The sequence below is a fragment of the Marmota flaviventris genome, chromosome 17 (assembly GCF_047511675.1).
Source record: "Marmota flaviventris isolate mMarFla1 chromosome 17, mMarFla1.hap1, whole genome shotgun sequence".
Classification (NCBI taxonomy): domain Eukaryota; kingdom Metazoa; phylum Chordata; class Mammalia; order Rodentia; family Sciuridae; genus Marmota; species Marmota flaviventris.
The window spans coordinates 33,701,044-33,728,487 of NC_092514.1; the positions used below are offsets into that span (position 1 = coordinate 33,701,044).

General features: G+C 34.8%; 1 protein-coding gene across 1 annotated transcript in view; it reads right to left on the reverse strand.

Moving 5' to 3' along the window:
- Positions 1 to 27,444, reverse strand: part of Efcab5 (EF-hand calcium binding domain 5) — a 127,101-nt gene that overhangs the window by 65,270 nt on the left and 34,387 nt on the right. Inside the window, exon 8 of the mRNA XM_071603835.1 lies at positions 8,382 to 8,537. Coding sequence (XP_071459936.1) covers positions 8,382 to 8,537 — 156 coding nt within the window. The remainder of the gene's footprint in view (positions 1 to 8,381; positions 8,538 to 27,444) is intronic.

Below are 27,444 nucleotides of genomic sequence, written 5' to 3' on the forward strand. Positions count from 1 at the left end.
CATACTTTAGAGATCCTCTTAGAAAGCACCAGAGAGAAGGATAGGTGGATGTCCCTCCTGCCGCTGCACCCATGGGAGGTCCTATGCTGTGTGGACAATGCCAGGTCAACAATAATTGGAGCAGCCAATTGTCAGCTGCCAGATGATAAGGTGGCCCAACTAGTCAGAAAATACTGTTTTCAAACGTTCAAAAAGGAGAGGTGATGTTTGGCTTTCCTTTGTAAAGGAGTCCCAGTATTTACACAGCTGGTGTGTGCCAGCTTTTTACCACCCACAATGGCACACTCAGCCCATGGGCACACAAAGCCTATGTGGGGACAACACTTTTAATAGGTTTTTGTGGTTTGCCAGTATTTTATTAAGAATGTTTGCATCTATGTTCATCAGGGATATTGGTATGAAATTTTCTTTCCTTGATGCATCTTGGTCTGGTTTTGGTATCAGGGTGATACTAGCTTCATAGAATGAGTTTGGAAAAGTTCTCTCCTTTTCTATTTCATGGAATAATTTGAGGAGGATTGGTGTTAATTCTCTTTTGAAGGTCTGGAAGAACTAGGCTGAGAATCCATTTGATCCTGGGCTTTTCTTTGTTGGTAGGCTTTTGATGGTATCTTCAATTTTATTGCTTGAAATTGATCTGTTTCAATTTTCTATGTCCTCCTGATTCAGTTTGGGTAAGTCATATGTCTCTAGAAACTTATCAATGTCTGCAACACTTTCTCTTTTATGGGAGTGTGTTTTTTAAATAGTTTTTGATTATCATCTATATTTCAGTAGTGTCTATGGTGATATTTCCCTTTTCATTACATATTTTAGTGAATTGAGTTTTTTCCCTCTTTCTCTTGATTAGCTTGGCTAAGAGTTTATCAATTTTATTTATTTTTCAAAGAACCAACTTTTTGTTTTATTGATTTTTTGAAAATTTGTTTCAATTTCATTGATTTTAATTATTTCCTGTCTTCTGCTTTTGGTGTTGATTTGTTCTTTTTCTAGGGCTTTGAGATATACAGTTATGTTATTTATTTAATGGCTTTCTATTCTTTTAACAAATGAGCTCAATGCAATGAACTTTTCTTTTAGAACTGCCTTCATAGTGTCCCAAAGATTTTAATATATTGTGTTGCTATTCTCATTTACCTCTAAGTATTTCTTTTATTTCATCCCTGATTTCCTCTGCTATCTATTGGTAATTCAATAGCATATTATTTAGTCTCAGGTCTGACTCCAATTTTTAATTTAAAGGCAATGAATATTGTGTAATGGGTCCTGAGGAATATAGGCATCCCCTTGCAAGTCAGTTGCCCCAAGTGAAGTTATTATAAGGCCCACAGGAAAGAAAAGCTAACATTCTCAGATAGGAGAGAAAGGATTGTTCTGCTTCTAGAAGTTGTTGGTTTAGGGAGATTTGTGATTCAGCTCCCTGAGTCCATCAAATATAGCTATTCCAAATCTTAGGGTCCTGCTATTTTCCAAGCAATTTTCCAGTTTTCATATAAGAGACTCAGCAAGTCTATGAATTCAATTACATTTTAATTGTCATGTCAAATTTTTGGGTTGATTTTTCATCTACATCTGTCCCGAAGCTACAAGAAATAGAGATTTTATTTATAATAATCCATGAAAACTTTCTGATTTTCTGACTGCAATTTGGGCTAAGTTTAAAGCCCTAAGCATGTCTACTTGCACGCTAGGAAATCAAACCAGTGCCTTGCATATGCTAAGCACATGCTCTATCACTGAGCTATGCTCCCAGATCTGAGTTTGCCTCCCCTTTCCCCACCGCCATTACTGAGGATTGAACCCAGAAGTGCTTTACCATTGAGCTACATTCCCTGCCTTTTTTATTTTTTGAGACAGAGTCTGACTAAATTGCAGAGACTGGTCTCCAACTTGTGATCTTCCTGGCTTAATCTTCTGAGTTACTGGGGTTATAGGCGTGTTATACTGCACCCAACTCCTGAGCTGAGCTTGTATTTTACTTTCTATAACTTTTCTTTTCTTTTTTCCTTTAATTTTTTTTTTTATTTGCACTAGGGTTTGAACCCAGGGGCACTTTACCACTGAGCCACGTTCCCAGTTCTTTTATTTTATTTTGAGACAGATCTCACTTAGTTGCTGAAACTGGCCTTGAATTTATGTTCTTTCTACATCAGCCTCTCAATTAGCTGGGATTACAGTAGTGGACCACCACTTCTGGCTTCTATAACTTTTCTAATGAAATGAGAGGAAGCCCACCCATTGGCAATGCAATGGGTCATCACTATTATAATTATGGTCAAATGAAGCAGTCGCTCTATCTTAATCCTTTTCCTTCAATAGGTACTTCAGCTCAAACAACCATCAATGATAATTTTAAAACCTTTTCATTGAGGAGTAATGTATATGTGATGAAGTATAAAAATCCTGAGTATTTAGCTCAATGAATGTTTGCCTATCTGTGTAAATTGCACCATATTTTCATCATGCCAGAAGGCCCCTCCATGGTTTCTCCCAGTGAATAACTATAGCTACTATTTTGATATTTATCACTATAGGTTAGATTGTTCTTAAATGTCATTAAATGGAGTTATACAGTATATGCTTCTTGTATTTTTTCTTTTTTTCCTTTGATAATAAGGGGGAAAAATCACTGATCTATATTCCCCATCTTTTTTTATTTTGAGACAGGGGCTTGCTTAAGTTGCTTAGGGCCTCATTAAATTGCTGAGGCTGGACTTGAACTTGTGATCCTTTTACCTCAGCCTCCCAAGTTGCTGAGATTACAGACATGCGCCAAAACATCTGGCTTCTTTTGTTCAATATTACATCTATGGATGCCATTCATATTTCACTTGACTGTAATTAATTTTTCATTGCTACATGACAGTTTACTATATGAACATATAGCTATTTATTTATTCATCTTGTTATTGATAGACATCTGTATTGCTTTTGGCTATTATAAATAATGCTGCTATGAATATTCTTATCTTTTTTAATCAGCTGTAAATGAAGTATAATTTATGTTCAACAAAATGCACCAATTTTAAGTTCAATGAATTTTGACAATGCATACTACCTATATAGTTACCACAAAGTGAGGATCAGAATATTTTTATCATCTTAGAGCTCCCTTTTGCCTCTTTGCAAAATGTTTCCCATAAAAATGTTTTTTGCAAGAAATAGTGATAATTCTTCCAATAAACATCGGCTATTCTTATTTTAAAAATTATATATATATATATATATATTTGTTTTCCCCTTGGCGAGCACAATAACTGCAGCAACTCAGGAGGTTGAGGCAGGAGGATCACAAGTTCAAGGTCAGCCTCAGCAACTTAGTGAAATGAAACCCTGTCTCAAAATAAAAAATAAAAAGGGCTGAGGGTGTAGCTTAGTGGTAGAGCACCCCTGAGTACAATTCACAGTACCCTAAATTTAAAAAAATTCCCTCATAATCATGGCCCCAGGAAATCACTGATCTGCTTTCTATTGCTATGGATTATTTCCCCCTTTTCTATAATTTTATATGATGAAGTTATAGTATATTCTTCTGTGTCTGCCTTCCTTCACAGAGTATAATTTTGAGATCATCAATGTCACTGACTATATCAGTAATTCGTTCCCTAATTCGTTTCCTTTTATTACCTAGTAATATTCCAGTATATGGATATATGAATATGCTACAATTTGTTTATCTTTCCACAAGTCAGTGGATATTTGTGTTGTTTCCATTTTGGAGCTATTATGAATAAAGCTGCTAAGAATATTCATGTACAAGTCTTTTAGTATAATATGTTTTAACTTCTCTCATTTCATTTTTTCTAGGTTTATCTAGGAGTGAAATTGCTGTTGCTGAGACAAATGAAAAGGATATGTTTACTTTTAAAGAAACTACCTTGGGCTGGGGATGTAGCTCAGTGGTAGAACATCTGCTTAGCATGCTTGGGGGCCTGGGTTCAATCACCAGGTAGGAAAGAATTAATGTAAAAAGTAAAGAAGGGAAAATAAAGAAAAAGAAACTGCCAAACTCTTTTCAAAACAGTTGCATCCTTCCTACAAGTAATCTAAAAGAACTATTCTACATCTTTACCAACACTGTGTTTCTAGATAGTTTAATTTGTATCACATTATGGATTTAATTTACATTTCTCTGATGAATAATTTTACTGAACATATTTTCATGCAGTTATTAGTTATAAAATATCTTCTTTTCTAATATGTCCATGATATTTTAATTAGTTTACTTCATTATGTTGTAGAAGTTATTTTTATTCATTGGATTATTTTTATGTATTACATGTATTGGTATGTGACATATAAGAACATGTGTGTTCTAGGACTATGTTTAATTGTTCTCCTTCTCTCAGTAAGAGAAAAACTATTTTGGTATCATATTTTGCATTTTTTACTCCATGATTGTTTTTCTTTCTTAACAGCCCAGCATTTGCAATTTAAAGCTCAGGTTTTCCAAACTCTTGTTTCAGCCACTAGTTAAAAACATCCATTTGGGCTGGGGTTGTGCTTCAGTGGAGAGCACTTGCTTTGCATGTGGGGAGCACTGAGTTCAATCTTCAGCACCACATAAATAAATAAAATAAAGGTATTGTGTTCATCTACAACTAAAAGTTTTAAAAAATCCATTCAGAAACTCAACTAATGGCTTTATTCTGGACTCTCTCTACCTTCCCTCCAAGATCATCACAGAAGTAGTGTTTGAATGATGGACAGAAAGGCAAGGAGCACAATCAAACTTTCATTAATTCTATTTGTTTTTAATTCACTATGTTTGTTATGGCACTTGAGTTGGTGTTAAATTGGACAGCGGAGAGCAGTTGTCCTCCAGGCATTTTATCAGGAAATAAAATCTTGACATCATGTTACACAATATTTATTACAAGCTCTGTTAAAGAAGTAATGTAGCCAGGTGTGGTGGCCCATGTCTGTGATCCTAGCAGCTCTGAAGATTGAGGCAGAGGGATCATGAATTCAAAGCCAGCCTCAGCAAAAGTGAGGGGTTAAGCAACTCAGTGAGATCCTGTCTCCAAACAAAATACAAAATAGGGCTGGGGATGTGGCTCAGTGGTCAAGTGTCCTTGAGCTCAATCCCAGTACACTGTTCCCCACCAAGAAAAAAAAAGAAGCAATGTTCAAGGAAATTACCTGAAAGGCATATAAACATTTCAGATTTTATAGAATACATTCCTGACTTAAGCAGGGATCTGAGCACCTATACTGCAATATATTGGTTTCTTTAAGAATTGCTTTTTGGGGGTCTGGGGTTGTGGATCAGTGGTAAAGTGCTTGCCCAGCATGTGTGAGGCACTGGGTTTGATCCTCAACATCACATAAAAATAAATAAAATAAAGGTATTGTGTCCATCTACAACTAAAAAAATAAAAACAAAAAAGAATTGCTTTTTCTGAATTGCGGTCACTTTCCTATACTTAAGGTGGTTATAAGAAACTACCCTAAGATGTCATTGATTCATTTACTGCAAATTGATCAGAAAAGATATTCACTTTATCATATAGGTCCCTTTAATTACTACCATGAGGAGAAACTCCCAAATTTTGATCCCCAAATTTCTTTACTACTTCTTAGCACCAGTTGGTATTCATACTACAAATGTTGTTGATAGTATGTTTAGTCATGTTTCCTTTTTCACATTTACTGTCCAGGAAGCTTAGATTCAAACTTATAGACAACCCACAACAAATTGTAGGTCTTTATGGCTAAATACAGCTTCATTTAGTATCCTCTCTCTTCCACCATCTCATGAATTTTTTTCTACTACTGTGTGCTTCCTTAAATCCTTTCAGGAATATGGGAATATGAATAATTTTAGACACATTTCAGCAAAATTTTCATCTCATTTTGCAAGTCCATTTGGTCTTCTGTCATACAGATGTCCTCCCAAACTCATTCTTAGAAACACTTTTTTATCCTAATTTGTTATCTATGACAGCAGACTGCATTATAATTCATATTACACATATACAGCACAATTTTTCATATCTATGGTTGTATACAAAATATATTCACACCATTCATGTCTTCATATATGTACTTATTGTAATGATGTCCACCTCATTCCATGTCTTTTCTACCCCCATGCCCTTTCTCTTCCCCTCCCATCCCTTTGCTCTGTCTAGAGTCCGTCTAACCCTCCCATGCTTCCCCTCCCAACCCCACTATGAATCAGCCTCCTTATATCAGAGAAAACATTCGGCATTTGGTTTTTTGGGATTGGCTAACTTCGCTTAGCATTATATTCTCCAACTCCATCCATTTTCCTTCAAATGCTATGATTTTATTCTCTTTTATTGCTGAGTAATATTCCATTGTGTATATATACCACATTTTCTTTATCCATTTATGACTGAAGGGCATCTAGGTTGGTTCCACAGGAAAACTACCCAATTTACAATAGCCTCAAAGAAAACAACAAAACACAAAAAACAAAAAACAAAAACAAAAATACTTGGGAATCAACCGAACAAAAGAGGTGAAAGACCTCTACAACAAAAACTACAAAATGCTAAAAAAAAAAATTAAAGAAGACCTTAGAAGATGGAAAGAACTCCCTTGTTCTTGGATAGGCAGAATTAACATTGTCAAAATAACCATACTACCAATAGTATTATACAGATTTAATGCAATTCCAGTCAAAATCCCAAAGACATTCCTCATAGAAATAGAAAAAGCGGTCATGAAATTAATCTGGAAAAATAAGAGACCCAGAATAGCTAAAGCAATCCTTAGCAAGAAGAGTGAAGCAGGTGGCATCACTGTACCAGAACGTAAGCTATACTACACAGCAATCTAACAAAAATAGCATGGTATTGGCACCAAAACAGATGGGTAGACCAATGGTACAGAATAGAGGACACAAAGACTAATCCACATAATTACAGTTATCTTATATTAGACAAAGGCGCCAAAAACTTACATTGGAAAAAAGATAGCCTCTTCAACAAAATGGTGCTGGGAAAACTGGAAATCCATATGTGACAAAATGAAATTAAACTTCTACCTCTCACCATGCACAAAACTCAACTCAAAAGTGGACCAAGGACCTAGGAATTAAACCAGAAACCCTGCGCCTAATAGAAGAAAAAGTAGGCCCAAATCTCCATCATATCAGATTAAGCCCCAACTTTCTTTTTTTTAAAATTTTTTTTTTAGTTGTCGATGGACTTTATTGTCTTTATTTTTATGTGATTCTGAGGATGGAACCCAGTGCCTCACGCATGCTGGGCAAGCACGCTACCACTGAGCCACAACCCCAGCCCCCCAATTTTAATAAGACTTCTATAGTGCAAGAATTAAAATCAAGAATTAATAAATGGGATGGATTCAACCTACAAAGCTTCTTCTCAGCAAAAGAAACATTCAGTAAGGTGAATAGAGAGCCTAAGCTTGGGAGCAAATTTTTACCACTTGTACATCAGATAGAGCACCAATCTCTAGATATATAAAGAACTCAAAAAGCTAAACACCAAAAAAACAAATAACCCAATCGATAAATGGGCCAAGGAACTGAACAGACACTTCTCAGAAGGTGATATACAATCAATTAACAAATATATGGAAAAATGTTCAACATCTCTAGCAATTAGAGAAATACAAATCAAAACTAAAGATTTTATCTCACTCCAGTCAGAATGGCAGCTATTAAGAATGCAAACTACAATAAGTGTTGGTGAGGATGTGGGGAGAAACGCACAACCACACATTGCTGGTGGGTCTGCAAAAGGGTGCAGCCAATAAGGAAAACAGTATGGAGATTCCTTGGAAAACTGGGAATGGAACCACCTTTTGACCCAGCTATCCCACTCCTTGGTTTATACCTAAAGGACTTAAAAACAGCATACTACAGAGACACAGTCACATCAATGTTTACTGCAGCACAATTCACAATAGAAACACTTTTTGATACAAATTCTTCTGTTTTTAAGAACAGTAAAATAAAGTGGTAGGCTTTCTAGCAGCCCTTTTATATAGGAAGTTACCAACAAAGAGCAAAAGCAAAAACAATTTTAATCATCTGGTGATTTAGGAATGGGCAAGAGATACATTTAGAAACAAATGATAAATCCTGAAACTGTAGTTCCACTCTAGCTATGGTTTGCATGTTGGTGCCAGATACAAAAATTGAGAACAATATCTAGAAATTTTTACAGTGATTTGAGAAAGTAACTGATAATAAATCAGATTTGAATCAGATAATAAAAATGAGGATTGTATTTTGTGTGTCCCTCCCCCCGGTAATCCATTTTCATTGATTACATGTTGATATACAATTGAAAATTTAAAACATCATTAACTACAAAGATGTAAAAAACTGGTCCTTCATAACCAATACTGTGAGAAGCAATGGTTTAAAGGCCTTAACCTACCTTCCCAGAGTCACAATATAGAAAGAGGTCAGCAAACATCTGTCTCTGTAAGTCAGCTTTTACGACCTCCCGGAAATCATCTGCACAGTGGCAAAGGTGCTTCAGAAGTTCCTCAAAAATTTCACTTTTAAGGTCTGCAATATGTGAAGAGATGTACTGCAGGGGGGGAAAAAGAGAGAGAGAGAGAGAGGATAAATGATGACTTAAAACCATGTCCTTTATTTGGATTTTCCAAGGGGTTTGGTTCATGTATATGAACTACAAAATTTGCTGCAAAAATGTTCCCATATCATTTTTTTTGTTTTTTTTCCTATATCATTTCTTATCACTTAAAGGTGTTTTTTGTTTGGTTTGGTTTGGTTTGGTTAAACTGGGGATAGAACCTGGGGTACTCTACAACCATGCTACATCTCCAGCCATTATTATTTTTTTTAAATTTTAAATTTTAAAAATTTGAGAGAGGGTCTTGCTAAGTTGCCAAGGCTGGCCTCGAGCTTGTGATCCTCCTGCCTCAGCCTCCTGAGTCACTGAGATCATTATAGATGAACACTACCATATTCAGTACTTAAAAAGTATTTTCATGTGCCACTGTACATGTTGTGCTGCAGAGGGACCAATGTGGTCCCCAACACCATACACCAGTGGGACTAGATATTTTTGGAGCAAATTCACTTTGGGTCACATTGGCATTATATAAGGCAGACTTTCTTCACAGTCAGAAATAGAAGCAATCCTAAAATGTTGCCTGTGGATGAAAAGTTCCAAAATTGAATGGAGCTTTTCTATTGGCATATGGCACGAAAGAGCATGTGAGTCCCAAAGCTGGCTATGTTTAATTATTGTAAAGTATGGGGATTCTGAGTAGTTTTTTATCTTTTGATATTATAGGGTATTCTTTGTCTATGATTTTTTTAAGTGTAGAAACTAAAAATATCTATGTTCTTAGGCCATTTCTCTTCCCTTGTTGAATAGCAATTCCCCAAGAAGTGAGATCTCTAGCTTAGATGTTAAATATATCTGTATTTTTTGTGGGTTTGACAAAAAACTTGTGCCCTTTTGCAGTCCCACATCAGCCTCACCATCTGTGTGTTGCTGCCTGCATTTTTGCCAGTTTGATAGGTCAGGAATGTTATATTCTTGATCCACTTCTCTTCATGAGAGCTAGAAAGTATGCTGGATAGAAAGAAATGATCAAGCGCTGGCAAAATCTCTGAGCAGATGCTTCTTGAAGTGTTAGCCCAGTCAGTGAGTTTCTTCACTGCCCCAAAGACAGAGGTAGACATATTTATACTGCACAACCCTACTTTGGTAGACATAAATGATTGGATCAGGAGAGGACACTTAACATAAGGAATGCCATTCAGATCTTCTTCTCTGGAAATTGAGGACTAGGATTTAGTCAGTTGATCTCTGAGTGGGGCTGGACTTACCAGAGGAAGCAAAACTTTATCTTGACCCTTTTAAGATCTTAGAAAGGCCTGAGAACTAAATTGACATAAGACAAACAGGAGACAAGTCCAAATGTGTAACACAAGTTTTACAGAGCCCTTATAAAGAAATGATGACCTAGGGCTGTAGCTCAGTGGCAGAGTGCTTGCCTAGCATGTGTGAGGCATTGGGTTTGATCCTTAGCACCACATAAAAATAAACAAATAAAATAAAGGCATTCTGTCCGTCTACAACTACTAAATAAATAAATGAATAAGTAAAGCATGCTGTTCATCTACAACTACAAAAAAATTTTTTAAAAAGAAATGATGTCTCAAAGAAGTGGCAAAATCTTTGTGTTTTTGTATTTGGTGGAACAAAGGGAGGCAAACATGGAAAAATAACTTATGTAGGGAACAGCATCAGCATTACCTGAGAACTTGTTAGAAATGCAAAATTTTGAGCTTCATCTCAGACTTACTGCATCAGAAACTCTAGGGTTAGAGTCCAGTAATCTGTGTTTTAACAAGCCCCATAGGTGATTCTGATGCATGCTGAAGTTTGAGAACCATTGAACGAGGTGATCTGGGTAATTGGTCCTTTATTGGTTCAATATCCTTAGTTCCTGTTGTTTGACCTTCATTAACTTTTGCTTGAATAGTAGGTATTTTTCTAAATTACTCATATGGTATAATTGTTGGAATAATGGCATTTTCTGTCAATATTGTGGCTCATTCCTTTAATGCTTAAAAAAGTAGATACTAGTTCATGAGAACAATTACCCTGTTTTATATTTAGCATTTGGGGAAAAAAAACTTCAAAGCTATTTGAGTTTCTTGGCCGTGGGGATGCTGTTGAATCAAGAATTAGCTTAAGCCTTTCTCTGGATTTATAACCTATGTGTTTTATGAGTAAACACATTCTAATTGTTCTATAAGGGTGGGCTGTATGACATAAATACTATACCAGTTGCCAACATCAACCACAAATCAAATTCCAATCAAATTCCAAATAGAACCATTACAGTGTCTTGTCAAAACAGGAAAAAAGTGAAAATATGTGGTAGCCTTTGTACTTTTATACTCTCTCAAGTAATGAATCAAAATAGATGCTTGGCTTAACTTAAGAATATAATTAACTACTGCTGTGTGTGGTGGCCTGTAATCCAGCAAATTAGGAAGCTGAGACAGAAAGATTACAAGTTCAAGGCCAACCTCACTAATTCAATGAAACCCTGTCTCAATATAAAAAAAAAAAATAGAAAGGGGTAGGAATGTATCACAGAACTCTTAAACATTTGAACTATACTTAGACAATTTATGGTTATGTACTAGCTCCCAATGTAATGATTTCTGGGTTTTTCCTTTCTGACTTAATATTGAGAACATGGTAAATGTCACATTTAATAGATTGGTAGCTACTATTAAGAGTTTATGGTCTGGGCCATTGAGATCATGTTTATTTAATTGTAGATATACTGAAGAATTGATGAAATAGGTGATATAAGAAGAGTAATAGAAAGCTATGCATGGTGGTGAATGCCTGTAATCCCAGCAACTCAGGAGGCAGAAGCAGGGAGATTCCAAGTTCAAGGCCAGCCTCAACATCTTAGAAACCTGTCTCAAAATAAAAAATAAAAAGGACTGGGGATGTAGCTCAGTGGTAAAGTGCCCCTGTGTTCAACCGCCAGTCACCCCGCCTCCAAGGGTAATACGAAGAAAACTATGGTGGAAACTATTTTAGATATTAATGTCCAAACTTCTTGAAATCCTTAGTAGTTTACAAGGAGTCCGCAAACAAAGAGTACAGAATATTCAAGTATACAGAATATATCTACTATCTATCACTGAAGAAATGGTGTGTTCACATAGCCTCTGGGGAGAAAATTAGCTTACCGGTTTCAGAGAAGTAACTTTTAAGAAACAATTATTGGGCTGGGGGTACCAAAAAAAAATTAAGGATTAGGGTTGTGCCCTAGTGGTAGAGTGCTTGCCTCATATGTGGGAGGCCCTGGGTTTGATTCTCAGCACCGCATATAAATATGTATAAAATAAAAATCCATCAACAACTAAAAAATATTTTTAAAAAATTAAATGTGGAGCCATTTCAGTTTGAAGGCCTCAGACTGTACAATTTCTATAAAACAATTCTATTGGGAAGTGACCATTTCAGAGTAAACCACCACTCAGCAAGAGAAGAATGGGCTGTCAAGAATCAAAGGATGGCCCTCATTTACTACTGGCCAAGGGATACAATAATTCCTCAATGTGGCAGAATCAAAAGTTAATATCTGAATCTTACTAAATAGGATCTATATTTTTTGCATATGACTATTCTTGAGATGATTATTAATTCAGGAGTGGATCTCAGACTGCCTGAAGTCCAGGCCTACTAAAGGATGTTCCTGAGAAATTGAAAACTGGCCTTCACTTTCTACCATCTCATGATAACAGAAATGTATTAGATTGTTTTCATGTGCTCCTGATGGGCAGACAGATGTGTTGCCTGTATCTCCTCTATGATCAGGTGGGCAATAAGGTCAGGAAAGGATCCAAGAATAGAAAAGTACACTTCTCAGTTAGATTAGCCAACTGCCTCATTTTGCCTGATTTTTCTTGGTTATAACATTAAAAATCCTGAGAAAACTCCTTAGTCCCAGGCAAACCAGGATGGTTTGAAACTCCATGACTTGATCCACTCTGATGGTATAATTCCAATAAGGAACTTTGGGGGACCTTGTTTGGAAGCTTATTGTCTGTATTCTGTCTCACATAATAAACTCTCTCAGTAAGTATCTGTATCCTTTGCCAAAAAGGAAACTTTACAGCCTTTAGCTGTGTCCACAGCCTCAACACCCACTCTACTGGGACAACTGCATTTAATAATCTACATAGAGAGTTCTTCCCCCATGGTATGCATCTGATGGTATTTAGAATATACCACCCCCCAAACTTACCACTTTGACATAAGAATCAACTTGAGTTAATTAACTTAGAAAAATAAACAGCAGGTGCAAGAAGATCACTTTGACCTTCCTTCTGTTTCTGAAAAGCAGAAGATGAAATTCCTATAACTAGTCCAAGGGAAACAACATTCTTATATTCAAGGACAGGAAGTTGTGCCAGAGAGAATTATGTAAAGGCCTTGTTAAAATAACTCTTTATCTTCAGCCCTCCCATGTAATTTAGTTGCTTTGTCACACTTACTATTTTTTTTTTCTTTTTGTGGTACTGGGAATTGAACTCAGGGGCACTTAACCACTAAGCCACATCTTCAGCCCTCTTTTTGTATTTTATTTAGCGACAGGGTCTTGCTGAATTGCTTAGGGCCTCACTATGTTGTTGAGGCTGGCTTTGAACTCGTGATCCTCCTGCCTCAGCCTCCTGAGCTGCTGGGATTATAGACATAAGCCACCATCCCCAGCACACTTTCTTTTTTTTCTTTTTCTTTTTTTTTTAAGAGAGAGAGAGAGAGAGAGAGAGAGAATTTTTTAATATTTATTTTTTAGTTCTCGGCAGACACAACATCTTTGTATGTGGTGCTGAGGATCGAACCCGGGCCGCATGCATGCCAGGTGAGCACACTACCCAGCCCCCCAGCACACTTTCTATTCTTTGATAATTCAGTATATAAGTCTTCAACTGTCTTTAGATATTCATTTCCTTATGAAGGTTCCCATGCCACATGAAACTTATATATATTTTTCCCTACTGATCTGTCTTAGGTTAAATCAATTCTCAGGCCCATCAGGGGAAAAAATCCTGAAATGGTAGAGGTAAAATTTTGTCTCCCCTACACACTCATTCATTCTCAATTCTTTTGTTTTATATATATATCTTTTGTTATATATATATCTTTTTGTTATATATATATATATATATCTTATATATATATATATATATATATCATCACAAGATAAAGAATGTGTGTGTGTGTGTGTGTGTGTTAAAGATAATTAGGAATGGTGAACACAAATGACAATTTGAGTCAAGATTCTCATAGCTAGAGTAAATACTCCACACATGTGTAGAGAATAATCCTTTATTTATTTAATAGCCCTTGTCTGAAAAAGCCCAACTTTGTAGTAACTTGGAGGCAAGTTAACAGTAGAATAGACTAACAGTGAAGTTTCTATATCAGTGCAAGAATATGCAAGAATATGACCCAGGTCACGTCCAGCTGATCTGATAATTGGCTGTAAAAATAGAAGTGTATCAATCTCTGGAATCCTCAGAGAGGGGAAGGAAGCTCTGTGTTGATAAGACATCAGCTTTCCTCAGCTCCTCATTCTGAGTATTGGAGGGTCTCCCTTACTTCTGTCCATCCACACTCCTCACTCCATGAGTCTTTGTCACAATAAAGGTCTTGTATGTAGTCAACACTGATTTAGAGATTTTTTAAAAAATCCTTTTCCTGCTAGTGCCTGGTGATGCCCTATTCTACAGGGAGTATTTTTTATTTCACCACAAATATAATAACTCTGATTAAGAACTCCATGATACACAGCACCTAGACACTAAGAACCCTGCCTACCATATTAAAAAATTACATCTGTTTGGAAAGTGGGTTCCAAGTTCCAAACAACCAACTAGCAGAAACTTTTGGGGGTGTGGGGCACACAACCATTCATGAGACTGGCATTTTAAAAACCATGTTAATATAACCTTTGTCTTGGGGCTGGGGATGTGGCTCAAGTGGTAGCACGCTCGCCTGGCATGCGTGCGGCCCAGGTTCAATCCTCAGCACCACATACAAACAAAGATGTTGTGTCCGCTGAGAACTAAAAAATAAATATTAAAAAACTCTCTCTCTTTAAAAAAAAATATATATATAACCTTTGTCTTAAAATGTACCAAGACAAATTTAGACATGCTATTCTTTCTTTTAGCCTCCCCCTTGCCCCCTGTACTGGGGATTTCCCACTGAACTACATCTACAGTCTTTAATTTTTTTTCCTTTGAGACAATCTCACTAAGTTGCTAAGGCTGGCCTCAAACTTGCAATCCTCCTGCCTCAGCCTCCCAAGTTGCTAGGATTAAAGGCATAAGTCACAGTGCCCAGTACCTTTTAGCCTTCTCTGAAGCAGATTACTAAGAAATTCTTCATCAAAACAGGGGAATTTGTAAAGCTTAAACAGTCTGGGCAGGAAGTGGGGGTGGAAGGAGTCCTCCTATTTAAAATGTTAACTAAATTGCCAATAATTGCATTAATAATATTTGGATAAAATAAATATATTTGAAAAGGTTTTCTTTCATTGATAAATTAACCAATCAGTCAATGAAATGAAAAGGGTACACTCTCTGTAAGATTAACAGGAATTTCAGAAGGGCTCCATCTGTTCACACCTGTTTACTCCTGAACTGAATACAAGACAATACAGAGATAAATGATCAGAAGCAATTGTATCTCACAGTTTCTCCACTGGATGGCACTTGTGTGTAACATTTTGACTTTAAACCCTATTTATCAACACATTTTCTTCCAGTTTCATTAAATGACTGTTGATGAAATAGCCTTAAAGCAAATCTCTTTAAAAGAAGCACAGTGGCATGTGCTGCTAATTCCAGCTACTCAGAGACTGAGGTGAAAGGACTGTGAGTTTGAAGCTAGCCTGGGCAATTTAGCAAGGCCCCTGTCTGGTGGTGGGATGGGATGGGGGTGGAGGGAAGCAAGTGCTCCAAATACTTTTACGTCATGTCATACAGGATGGCCCAATGATTTGTTGGTTGGGTAATTAATATGTTCAATAAATAGTTCTGTGCAAGTTTTGTTTGTTTGTTTGTTTTGTTTGAAACAGGGTCTATCTATGTTGCCTAGGCTGGCCTTGAGCTCAAGCAGTCCTCCTGCCTGTAATTATAAGCATTCACCCAATTTAAGAAATACTCTCTTGTTTTATTTGTTTGTTGGTACTAGGGATTGAACTCAGGGGTGCTCTACATCCCTAGTCTTTTTTATTTTTTTATTTTGAGATAGGGTCTCACTAAGTTTCTCAGGCTAGCCTCAAATTTGTGATCCTCCTGACTCCATCTCCTGAGTAGCTGGGATTATAGTGTGCATCACCATGCCTGTCTTCTTTTAGAATTTTTTGTATCTCTTTACATGTTGTTCCTCTGACTTCCTGAAAAGCTTCCCACCTTTTTTTTTTTTTACATATGTTCATCTCCTTAATTAAGATTCAGCTATCTTATGTTATCTGGAACATCTTGGCCTACCTACTCTATTGGTGCGCCTCTTCTGACATGCTGGTATCTCCTAGTATATCCTTCATTACAATAGCTTGTAATTATTTGCTTATTTGTCTTCATGTACAACTGTAACCGCAATACCTGTCATAAATATTAAAAAGTGGAGTCTAAAAAGTTTTAACTGCATTGGTTCAGAGTCAAATGATTGCAAGGTCGAGATTGAGTCTGCTGTGGAAGATAAGAATCAATTGTAATCACACGAAAGATGAATTCACATTATCTTGTGATGTCTCCTCATAGGACCTCAAAATAAGATAGGACCCCAATCTTCTACTACAGACTCTTAAAAATATAGGTAAAACACAACTTTAAGCTGAAAGAATAAAAGCAATCTTAGAAATAACAATCATAATACACAAAATTTAAAACTAGGGCTGGGGTTGTGGCTCAGTGGTAGAGAGCTTACCTTGCACGTGCGAGGCCCTGGGTTCGATCCTTAGCACCATATAAAAATAATTAAATGAAATAAAGGCATTGTGTCCAACTACAACTAAAAAATAAATATTAAAAAAAATTAAAACTAAACAGAGAAATACATACCAAAGAGAAATTTGTACTATCATGTTCATCGAAGCATTATTCACAATAGCCAAGATAGGGAATAAACCTACATATGCATCAACAGATGAATGGATAAGGAAAATATGACATATATACACAATGGAATACTATTAGTTCAGCTTTAGAAGAAGGAAAATCTAGCCAGGCACAATGACACACAACTGTAATCCCAGCAACTCAGGAGGCTGAGATAGAACCACAAGCGCAAGGCCAGTGAAAGAAATTTTGTCATTTGCAACAACAAAAAATGGAGGTGATGAATATGTTAATTAGCTTGATTTAATTATTCTGCATTGTATACATATATCCAAATGTCACATTATAGTCCATAAATATATACTTATAATTTCTCAATCAAAATAATATTAATAAAAGCAAGTAAATAAACCCATAGAGGAGTTAAGCAATAGAGGCGAAACAAAAGTTAAAAATGAGAATTAAAGGACTGATTTTAGGAATTCTCCAAGAATATCCATGAGTCAGGATTATTCTAGAAACAGGTATGGCTCAATATTGGGAATTTATTAACATAATATATTACATTCTATCTGAAATTAATATTATCATGATTATCTTAATTCATAAAATAAGGCATTTGGAAATATTTGAAATTGATTTTTTGGTTTTAAAAAACAGTTAATTTAAGCATAGAGGGAAACTCTTAAACTTGGTATTTATCAGAATATTCATCATAAACAAATAGCCAAACAAATATTTGTTAAATAAAAGAATAAATAAATGGATGAAATAAAAGATTGTAGAAAGCCCAGGCATTCTTGGAAAGACTGCATTAGTTCTGGAAATACTTTCATCTTCCCTCCTCTCTTACTCTAATACCAGGAGTGGAAAGAGAAACTGGAAAAGGAAATGTCAACTCTCTAAACTGGAGATTCACAATGAAAATAAATGGTCTCAGGTGGCCAGGAAGAAAGCACCCATACCACAACAGAATAAATAAAAATTAGGGCAGAACCATCCAAACACAAGGAATAGGAAAAAAAAAAAAAAGTATGGAAGGATGGCAACTGCCCAAACAACACAGGAAGAAAAGAAAAAGTCAATCTAGAAGAAAATAACTCAAGAAAAAGAAAAAAGTATCACAACTGCTTTAAGCTATAGTACAACTTAATAAGAACACAAATTCAATGTAAGTGAATTTGGATAAGAACTCAAAGACAAGCTGGTAAAACAGCATAATGAAATGAAATGATACAGTTTAAGTACAAGGAACCAAAGAAAGAACCACACAAAATGGAATTACTACTCGGCACAGTGGCATATGCCTGGAATCTCAGAGGATAGGGAGGCTGAGGCAGGAGGATTGCAAGTTCAAAGCCAGCCTCAGCAAAAGTGAGGTGCTAAGCAACTCGGTGAGACCCTGTCTCCAAATAAAATACAAAATAGGGCTGGGGATGTGGAATTACTGACAGAAAAAGTTCAGACCATCATAGTGAATGCAGGTAAAAAAAAGAAAGAAATTATTAAAGAATTACTAGATATTATTAAAATTACTAGAAATTATTAAAGAATTACTAGATATGAAAAACAACTCTAGTCCCAAATATATATAATTGATTCCCCTGTGTAGACAACCCCAAAAGAGAGCAAAAGATATATTCCAAGGCATAATAAAGAAAAAACATCATGAAATGAAAAAAAATAGAACACCATATTTAAGACACTTTTAATTTTTTATTATTTACTTATATATGTTATTATTGTTATTTATTTTTTGTGTGTGCAGTACTGGGGATTGAACCCAGGAACACTACACCACTGAGCAATATCCCCAACACTTTTTATTTTTTATTTTCAGACAAGATCTTGCTGAATTGCTAAAGCTAGACTTGGACTTATAATCTTCCTGCCTCAGCCTCCTAAATAACTAGGATTATAGGCATGTACCACCATCTCCCACAATTGCAACTTTTACCATTTTTATATATATGGTCATTTACTTGAATTATTTTAGAATTAATTTGTGAAGATATGTTTAATTTCAATAATTCCTTTATTTTCACTTCAGTTTCTTTTTCTTTCTTTGGGATAAATTATATACATATATATTTTTTAAATATTTATTTTTTAGTTTTAGGTGGACATAATATCTTTATTTTTTACATTTATGTAGTGCTGAGGATCAAACCCAGTGCCTCATGCATGCTAGGCGAGCACTCTACCACTCAGCCACAACCCCAGCCCCAAAATTATATATATATTTTAGATTTATTTTTTTAGTTGTAGATGGACATAATACCTTTATTTTATTCATTTATTTTTATGTGGTGCTGAGGATTGAACCCAGGATCGAACACGTGCTAGGCAAGTGCTCTACCACTGAGCCACAATCACAGCCCTATATTTTAATATTTATTTTTTAGTTATAGTTGGACACAATACCTTTATTTATTTATTTATTTTATTTGGTGCTGAGGATCGAATTCAGGGCCTTGCATGTGCTAGGCGAGCGCTCTACCACTGAGCCACAACTCCAGCCCCTCACAGTCCTCTTTTTAGTTTTTAAATAAGTGAAAATTTTAATTACTTCTGGTCATCTACATTGCTATATACCTACCTATCTATAGTAATATAGTACATAAAGCAGTTTTGAATGATGGCTGACAATGGTTATTTCTGGGTAAAAAACTTACAGGATTTTCAAATTCTCATCTTTATACTTTTATGTATTGTTTGAATCTTTTTAAATATATATTTTTTTAGTTGTAGTTGGACACAATACCTTTATTTTATTTATTTTTATGTGGTGCTGAGGATCAAACCCAGGGCCTCCCATATGCTAGGTGAGCACTCTACTGCTGAGCCACACCCTGGCCCCATGTTGTTTGAATTCTTAATGGTCATATTTAATTTTTATAAAATGGAATGATTCTTTCATAGGAAAATATGCCAAGGTGGTAAGAATTAATTCTGGGTGATGAGAGTGTGCATATTTGTTGCTTATTTTTGTAATTGTCTATTTTTAAAATCTGTCACCATATCCCATGTTTAAAAGTTTTAAAAAAGCAATTTCTCATCTGAGTACACATTTACTAGCATCCTGTAAAACTCGATGTCAGATATTCACTCAGTAGTTATTAAAGAGAGTATTTTAAAAATTTCCAACTGGTTGGACTTAATTTTTAAGTTTGTTTATTATTTTCCAGTTTTGTTACATAATGATAAGAGAATATAACTTGTAGGATTTCTACTATTTGGAACATATAATGCTTGGTGACCATTTTTGATAAATTTTGACCAATAAAACTAAAGCAGGGTCACTTCAGGTGGAAATGTAAAATGGTACATCTGCTGTTAAAAAAAAAATGCTCTGGTAGTTTCTCAAAGATTAAGCATAGGCCTGGGGCTGTAACTCAGCACTTGCCTCACATATGTGAGGCACTGAGTTTGATCCTCAGCACCACATAAAAATAAACAAATAAAAAAGATATTGTGTCCATTTACAACTAAAAAATATTTTTAAAAGATTAAGCATAAAGTTACCATATAATACTGGAATTCTACTCAAGAATATACCTAAGAGAAATGAAAACATGTACTCATGTACAAACTTATGTACATATGTTCATAGCAATATTATTCACAATAGCCAAAAAATGAAAAGTATATAAATTCACTAACCATTGAAAGATAAATAAAAAGTGATATATCCATACAAAGGAATGTTATTATCAACATTTTATTTGGAAATAGAAAGATATGAATCTAGAAAACACTACACATGAACCTAGAAAACACTATAAGAATACATATTGTATCATTCCATTCATATGAAATGTCCAAAATAGGCAAAGCTGTAATGACAGAAAGTACATTAGTGGTTGTTGAGGACTGGAGATTGGAGGAAAATGGGGAGTGACTATTTTTTTAAATATTTATTTCATAGTTTTCAGTGGACACAACATCTTTATTTTATTTTTATGTGGTGCTGAGGATCGAACCCAGCGCCCCGTGCATGCCAGGAGAGCACGCTACCGCTTGAGCCACATCCCCAGCCCGGGAGTGACTATTAATTGGAATGCAATTTCTTTAGGGGATGATGGGAATATTATAAAACTGATTGTTTAGATGGTTGCATGATTTCGTAAATATACTACAAACCATTTAATTGTACGTTCTCAATGTGTGTAAGGCATTTAATGGCCCTCAAAGATATTAGGTCCTAATTCATGAATTTATAAATGTTATCTTATATTGGAAAAGAGTTTTTGTAGATGTGATTAAATTAAGGGTTTTGAGATTGGAGATTATCCTGAATTATCCAGGTGGGCCCTAAATGTGATCACATATATCCTTAGAAAAAGGAGATTTCTCAGAAAGAAGAGGAGGAGGCAACCTGGCTACAGAGACAGAGATTGGTGATGCTGTCACAAATAATGGAATATCATCTGCTATCAGAAGCAGGAAGGGAGATGGAACAAATTATCAGAGGAAGAGCAGCCCTGCTAATATCTCAATTTTGACCCAAATGATCATGATCTTGGACTTCTTTCTCAGAAATGTGTTCAGAAATGTGAGAGAATATATTTTTGTTGTTTTAAGCCACTAAATTTGTGCTAATTTGTTACAACAGCCATAAAAAACACAGTATGTGACTTTTATTTCAATAAAGCTGTTCCCAAAAGTTTAATATCTCCATAATTATTATACAGTTTTTGTTTATTTAACTTTGCATTTTTAATACAATTTTCTTTTGTATTTTCTGTTACAATGTGCAATAAGTTCATAAAGTTTAAGAGAGTTCTATTTTCTCTACTATCCTGCAATTTAAAATTTTGTAACTTTTTTTAGTACTGGAGGTTGAACCCAGGGGTGCTTTACCAATGAGTTATATCCCTACCTTTTTTTAAAGAGAAAGAGTCTCACTAAATTGCTCAGGCTGGGCTCAAACTTGTGATCTTCCTGCTTTAGCCTCCTGAGTCATTGGGTATATAGACATGTGTCACTGTGCCCAGTTAAACATAACATTCTAACATTTAAAAATATAAAAAATAGTGTTGGTCCCATTAAATTATTTTAAATCTTCAAACTTACTCAATTTTCTTGGTTTGCTTATTTTGTTTATCTGCTATTCATTTAATAATTAAATGAATAGCAAATAAATTAATTTTTTGTTACTTAATATTAGTCATTTTGCTTATAAAGTATATGTAGTTTTCCACCTCCCCAGTTATCAAAAACCACTAATCATCAGATGGACCATTGATTTAAAGTCAGATTTTGGGAGTTGGAGAAGAGGGGAAAAATACTATTTCATCAAACACACACACATTGAGCTATAAAATGCATCTTGATTTTAGAAATACTGAAGGAAAACACTCATCTTAGAATTGGAGAAATACTATAGCTGGATTTCTTTTCTTTCTTTCTTTTCTTTTTCTTTTTCTTTCTTTCTTTCTTTCTTTCTTTCTTTTTTTTTTTTTTTTTTGTTACTGGGTTTGAACCTAGGGGCCCTCTGTCACTGAGTTACATCCCTAGCCCTTTTGATTTTTTTATTTTGAGTCAGGGTCTTACTAAGTTGCCCAGGCTGGTCTGGAACTTGTGATCCTCCTGCCTCAAGTCTCTGGAATTATAGGTGAGCATCACTGAAGCTGGCTGGACTTGGTTTTAGAAGTCTCCAATCACATAGAAGAGTGGAAGAAGTTACATTTTAACATGCTATTGCTAGAAAGACCTCTCTAAATATAAATTGGGAAATAACAACCCAATTTATATTTACAACCTTATTATAATAACAATTCTCTTAAATTTCAAAAAATATTTAATATTACTTTGGCAATTTATGGTTAAAATAAAGGCTTGAGAAGTAAGAAGTCACAGTAGGATTTTTTTCATCTGAATCCAGCAGATTAAATTGCTTTTCTAAAAAATATGAAAAGACAATGTAAAGGTGACAGCTTTGTCACCAGAGGGAAAGGTAACAAGAAACATTGTAGAACTAGGGTTTCTCCCACTTCTAATTTATCCACTGCTTCTCTGCCCATTCCTTTCTCTAATAAATCTGAGAATGACTGAAAAAAATTTTACCTGAAATTGTGATGTGTTATTTGTAGTTGAGTTTATTAAAGTAAAAAGAACATTTTTTTCTGTTTCTGGTTTTGATTTATCCAATACCAAAATGAAAATAGATCATGCATTAAAATATACACATTCTTGAGGAAATTTGTGTTGGAGAGAACACTCTTCCTTCTGGACTTGGGTTTATATGGGCATTCATTTATTTCAATCATCTTGGGGCTAGAGTTGTGTTTCAATGGTAGAGAGCTTGCCTGGTAAATGTGAGGCACTGGGTTCGATCCTCAGCACCACATAAAAGTAAATGAATAAAATAAAAGTATTGTGTCCATCTACAACTAAAAAATATTTTTTAAAAATTTCAATCATCTTGAGGGGCTGGGGTTATGGCTCAGCGGTAAAGCGCTCACCTGGCACGTGCAGGGACCTAGGTTCGATCCTTAGCACCACATATAAATAAATAAAGTTATTGTGTGGACAACTACAACTACAAAAAATAAATATTTTTTTTAAAAATTTCAATCATTTAAATTTTGTAAAGTGTTCTACTTTTATTTTCCATTGGAAAGAAGGAAAATAATGATGTAGAGAAAATTTCATTTGGAAAATTAGCTACTTGTAAAAAATAATTTGTTCAATAAACATATTTATTTGACTAGCCATTTTAGGGGGAAAATAAGTTAGATTCTCACTTTATTTGTTAAAATAATTTTCAAGTTAATTTTTAAAAGTAAAAAGAGCTAGAAACAAATAGGTAAACATTTAGTTGATTTTGAGAAGGAAGAAACTTTTAAGTATAGAAGCAATGGAAAAGACCTTAAAATGTTCTATGTATTTGTTTGCATAAACATTAACAAAATTTTCTGTAAATTAAAGCCAGGTGTGGTGGTGTACAGCGGTAATTCCAGGTATTTGGAAGGCTGAAGCAGGAGGATAACGAGTTGAACACAGCCTGAACAACATAAAAAAGAAAAAAAATCTGTAAATCAGAGAACACCATTATTATTATTTTTTTAAATTTTTTGATACCAGGGATTGAACTCAGGGGCACTGTGCCCGGCCACTACTTCTTTTAAACAGTAGAAAAAACATATTATTTATTATCATAAATGGTGATGTCTTTAATATATGATGAACATTTCCATTTCCATAAGAAAAATAAGCATCAATAGGTAAGGAGGGAAAAAATATCAATGAACAATTCACAAAAAAGTTTTAACATAGAAAAATATTTAATCTCACCAGTTTAAAAAAATTTTTTTTGAAGTTAAAAGCAAAATGCCATCAAATTGCAGGGGTTTCTTACACTTAGTAATGCTACTGCGGGTAAGAATATGGGTACTTCAAGAACTCTTATATAACTGTGGGGAGAATAATTAGTATAATCAGCGTAATTTAACAACAGATACCAAAACCCTGATAATGTTTATTCTTGTTCCATTTCTGGTAATCTAATCCAAAGAAATTACTAAATTACTGGAGCTATGTCAGGCTACCATGTCAGATTATCATGGTCCAGATGGTTTAAACAACTGAACAATTTATTTTCTCACAGTTTTGGGGGCTAGAAAGTCCAAATAAGGTGCCAGTAGAGTTAGTGTTTGGTAAAGACTCTTTTCTTGGATTGCAGATGGCTGCCTTCTTGGTGTGTACACACATAACCTTTCCTTGGTGCAGAGAAAGAGAGAGAAACAATAACAACAAAACCAAGAAAATTCTGCTGTAGCCAAAGTAGTTAGAAAAGAGTAATCTAGAAAGACCAAAAAAATTTAGACCTACTTTTAAGTAGAGTTTTTCTTCTGAAGACCTATTCTAAAAGAAGTTCTCTAAACAGAATTCATTAAAAAAAGGAATCTTGTAGTTGGGCATGTAGCTCAGTGGTAGAGCACTTGCCTGGCATGCTCAAGGCCTTTGGTTCAATCCCCATTGCCAGAATTTGGGGGAGGGGGAGAGAATCTTGAAGAACAATGAAAAGAGAAAAAAAAAATACAGATAAATACAATAGACTTTCCTTTTTCTCTTGAGTTTTCTAAATTATGGTTAACTATTAAAACAAAAACATTGTCTAATGTGACATACGCATAGGAAATATTTAGGACAATGATACCATAAATGGAAAAGTATAAAAGAACTGAAAAGAAGATAAGGCTTCTATTTTTCACTCGAACTGGTAAAATGTCACTACCAGTAGATCTCTGTGGAACTGAAATAGTTCTGTATCTTAATTTTGGTGGTGGTTATAGAAACACATACAAGTGATAAAATAGCACAGTACTATACATAAACATTGTATCAATATTAATTTCCTGGTTTTGATATTATACTAAAGTCATACAAGATGTAACTTTTGAAAAAACTGGTCAAAGCCCACTATGTACTACTTTTGCAACTTCTTGTAAATCTATGATTTTTTTCATAAAAAAAAGTTCAAGATCGGGCTGGGGATGTGGCTCAAGCGGTAGGGCGCTCGACTGGTATGCGTGCGGCCCGGGTTCCATCCTCAACACCACATACAAACAAAGATGTTTGTTTGTAAAAAAATAAAAATAAAAAAAAAGTTCAAGATCATGCTTTAAAGAGTATTAACATAGATAAATGATCAAGAGATGAAGTTAAGTGAAAAAGTAGAACACAGAATTGTATATCAGGCATGACTGAAACTCTATTAGAAAAAAACAAAATTAAACTAAAATCTCATATGTTTCACTATGAATATAATAGACACTATGTGGCACAAGGTCATTTGGAGTCAGTTCAGTCACTTATATCACAGGTGACCTTGAGGAAATTGTTCCATCTTCCTGCCATATTTGCAAAATGAGGATAATAATTTTCGTAAGAATTACTTAAGAAAGTACACGTAATATCCTTAGTACAGTCTGTGGCACATAAAAAACATGATTTTAAAAAATCTGAACCATTGTTATTATCCAAAGAAAGATATCACAGTGTTAACAGTGACTATTAGTAGAATCATGGATTTAAATTTTTTTCTTCTTTATCCTTTCCACCTTTAATTTTCTATAATGAGTCTATATTACTTTCTTATTGGGATATAATTCATATATGATAAAATTCATATACTACTCTTATAATTAAAAAAATAGAAAAATTTTCTAAATTGTTCTCTTGTAGGAAAACTAATAAAAGATAATTAGGAAAGTAGCACCAAGAATCACTATTTTGCAAAGTAATTTAAGCTATGGGGATAAAGTGATAAAGCCTCAACTATTCCTGAATTATTTTAATATTATTGTTTGTTCTACATATTTTTGTTTTGAGTCATTTATCTCAATTTTAATTCTGGGATTTCAACTTAAAGAGGTGACTGAATGTTGATGTGGAGAGGAATAAAATCATTAAAAGAAGATTTTTATTACTTACAGCTTCCAAGAGAAGGCATCATGTCATGCCATACAATACCAGAGGGAAATCATCAGGTTTTGTTTAGGAGGCAAAAGCAGGAAGGAGCAAAGGGAAAGCCTAAATAAGAGTCTTTCTGGGGGTTTCTACAGGACATATAAGGCAAAGCAGGGAAAATAGTTTGGAAATTACTAGTTTGAATAATTCTGGCAATCTTTACAGCATAGGAGCCATTCACTAGCTCTTTGGGTTGATTTAGCCCAGGTAACAGCCAATCAGCAGATAGCTCCTGGTAGCTGACTTGGCATGTGAGAATTAGTAAAGAATTAGTGGCTCTGTGCTGGAGGTGTAGGTCAGTTAAAGTGCTTGCCTAGCATGCACAGGGCCCTGGATTCAATCTCCAGCCCCCCCCCCCACCTTGTCCCATGCACCAAAAAAAGGAAAAAAGAAAAAAAAAAAGAGAGAGAGAGAGAAGAAGTTGGTTCATAGTATGGGTTCTACATCACAGTTGAGATATAAGTAACTGGCTATTAGTTTGAACCTGTGACTAATGAATGGCAAAGAGAGAACCTAAGAAAACACAATGAGAATACGACTAAAATAAAAATTTGCCAAATTCTGATTCATACAAAAATGAAGGATTCCAGAAATCCGTCATATAGAACTCTGAAACTGTGTAAGGTGCTTAGTCTTTACCTTCAATAGAGCAAGGGTGAATGGAAAAAGAAAAAGAAAATTATCTTGACTTTGAGACTAACGTCATTAGAGGGGAAAAACAAGGGGAAATAGGAAAACATGAAAAATATATAAACACAGACTATAAAAGACTCAGGATTCTGGTATCATTAAATTGCTTCTTTCACTTATTGCATGAAAATAGAATCCTACTTTCTCAGATATAATATTAAAAGGACTTTGAAACCAAACAACCTAAATACAAATTTCTCAATTTGATTGTGAGACCATGTGCAAGTTATTTAACCTTTCTGAACTCAATGTTTTCATCAATAACAGTAGAAGATTACAAAAAAAGAGAGAGAGAGAGAGAGTGGATGTAAGAGTTGCTGAGCAGATTCCTCAAGTTCATGTATGGAAAATTTAGAACAGTGTCTGGCCCATGAAAATGCTTTGTAAGTTTTAGATCTGATTATTATTTGTATAACTAGATTTTATTGAATATAAGATGCAGGTTTTTCTTGATCTTACCAGAATATGTCAGTGAAAGTTTTTCACATTTTCATATCACGAGTGCCACTGAAATAAATTATGACTTTGCTTTAATATGTAGCCTAATTGCAGAGGGTTAATTTTTTTTTTTTTTTTTTTTTGTAGTACTAGGGATTGAACTTAAGGTCGTTCTACCACAGAGCTACATCCACAGACCTTTTAATTTTTTGAGATAGAGTCTCAACAAGTTGCAGAGGCTAGCCTTG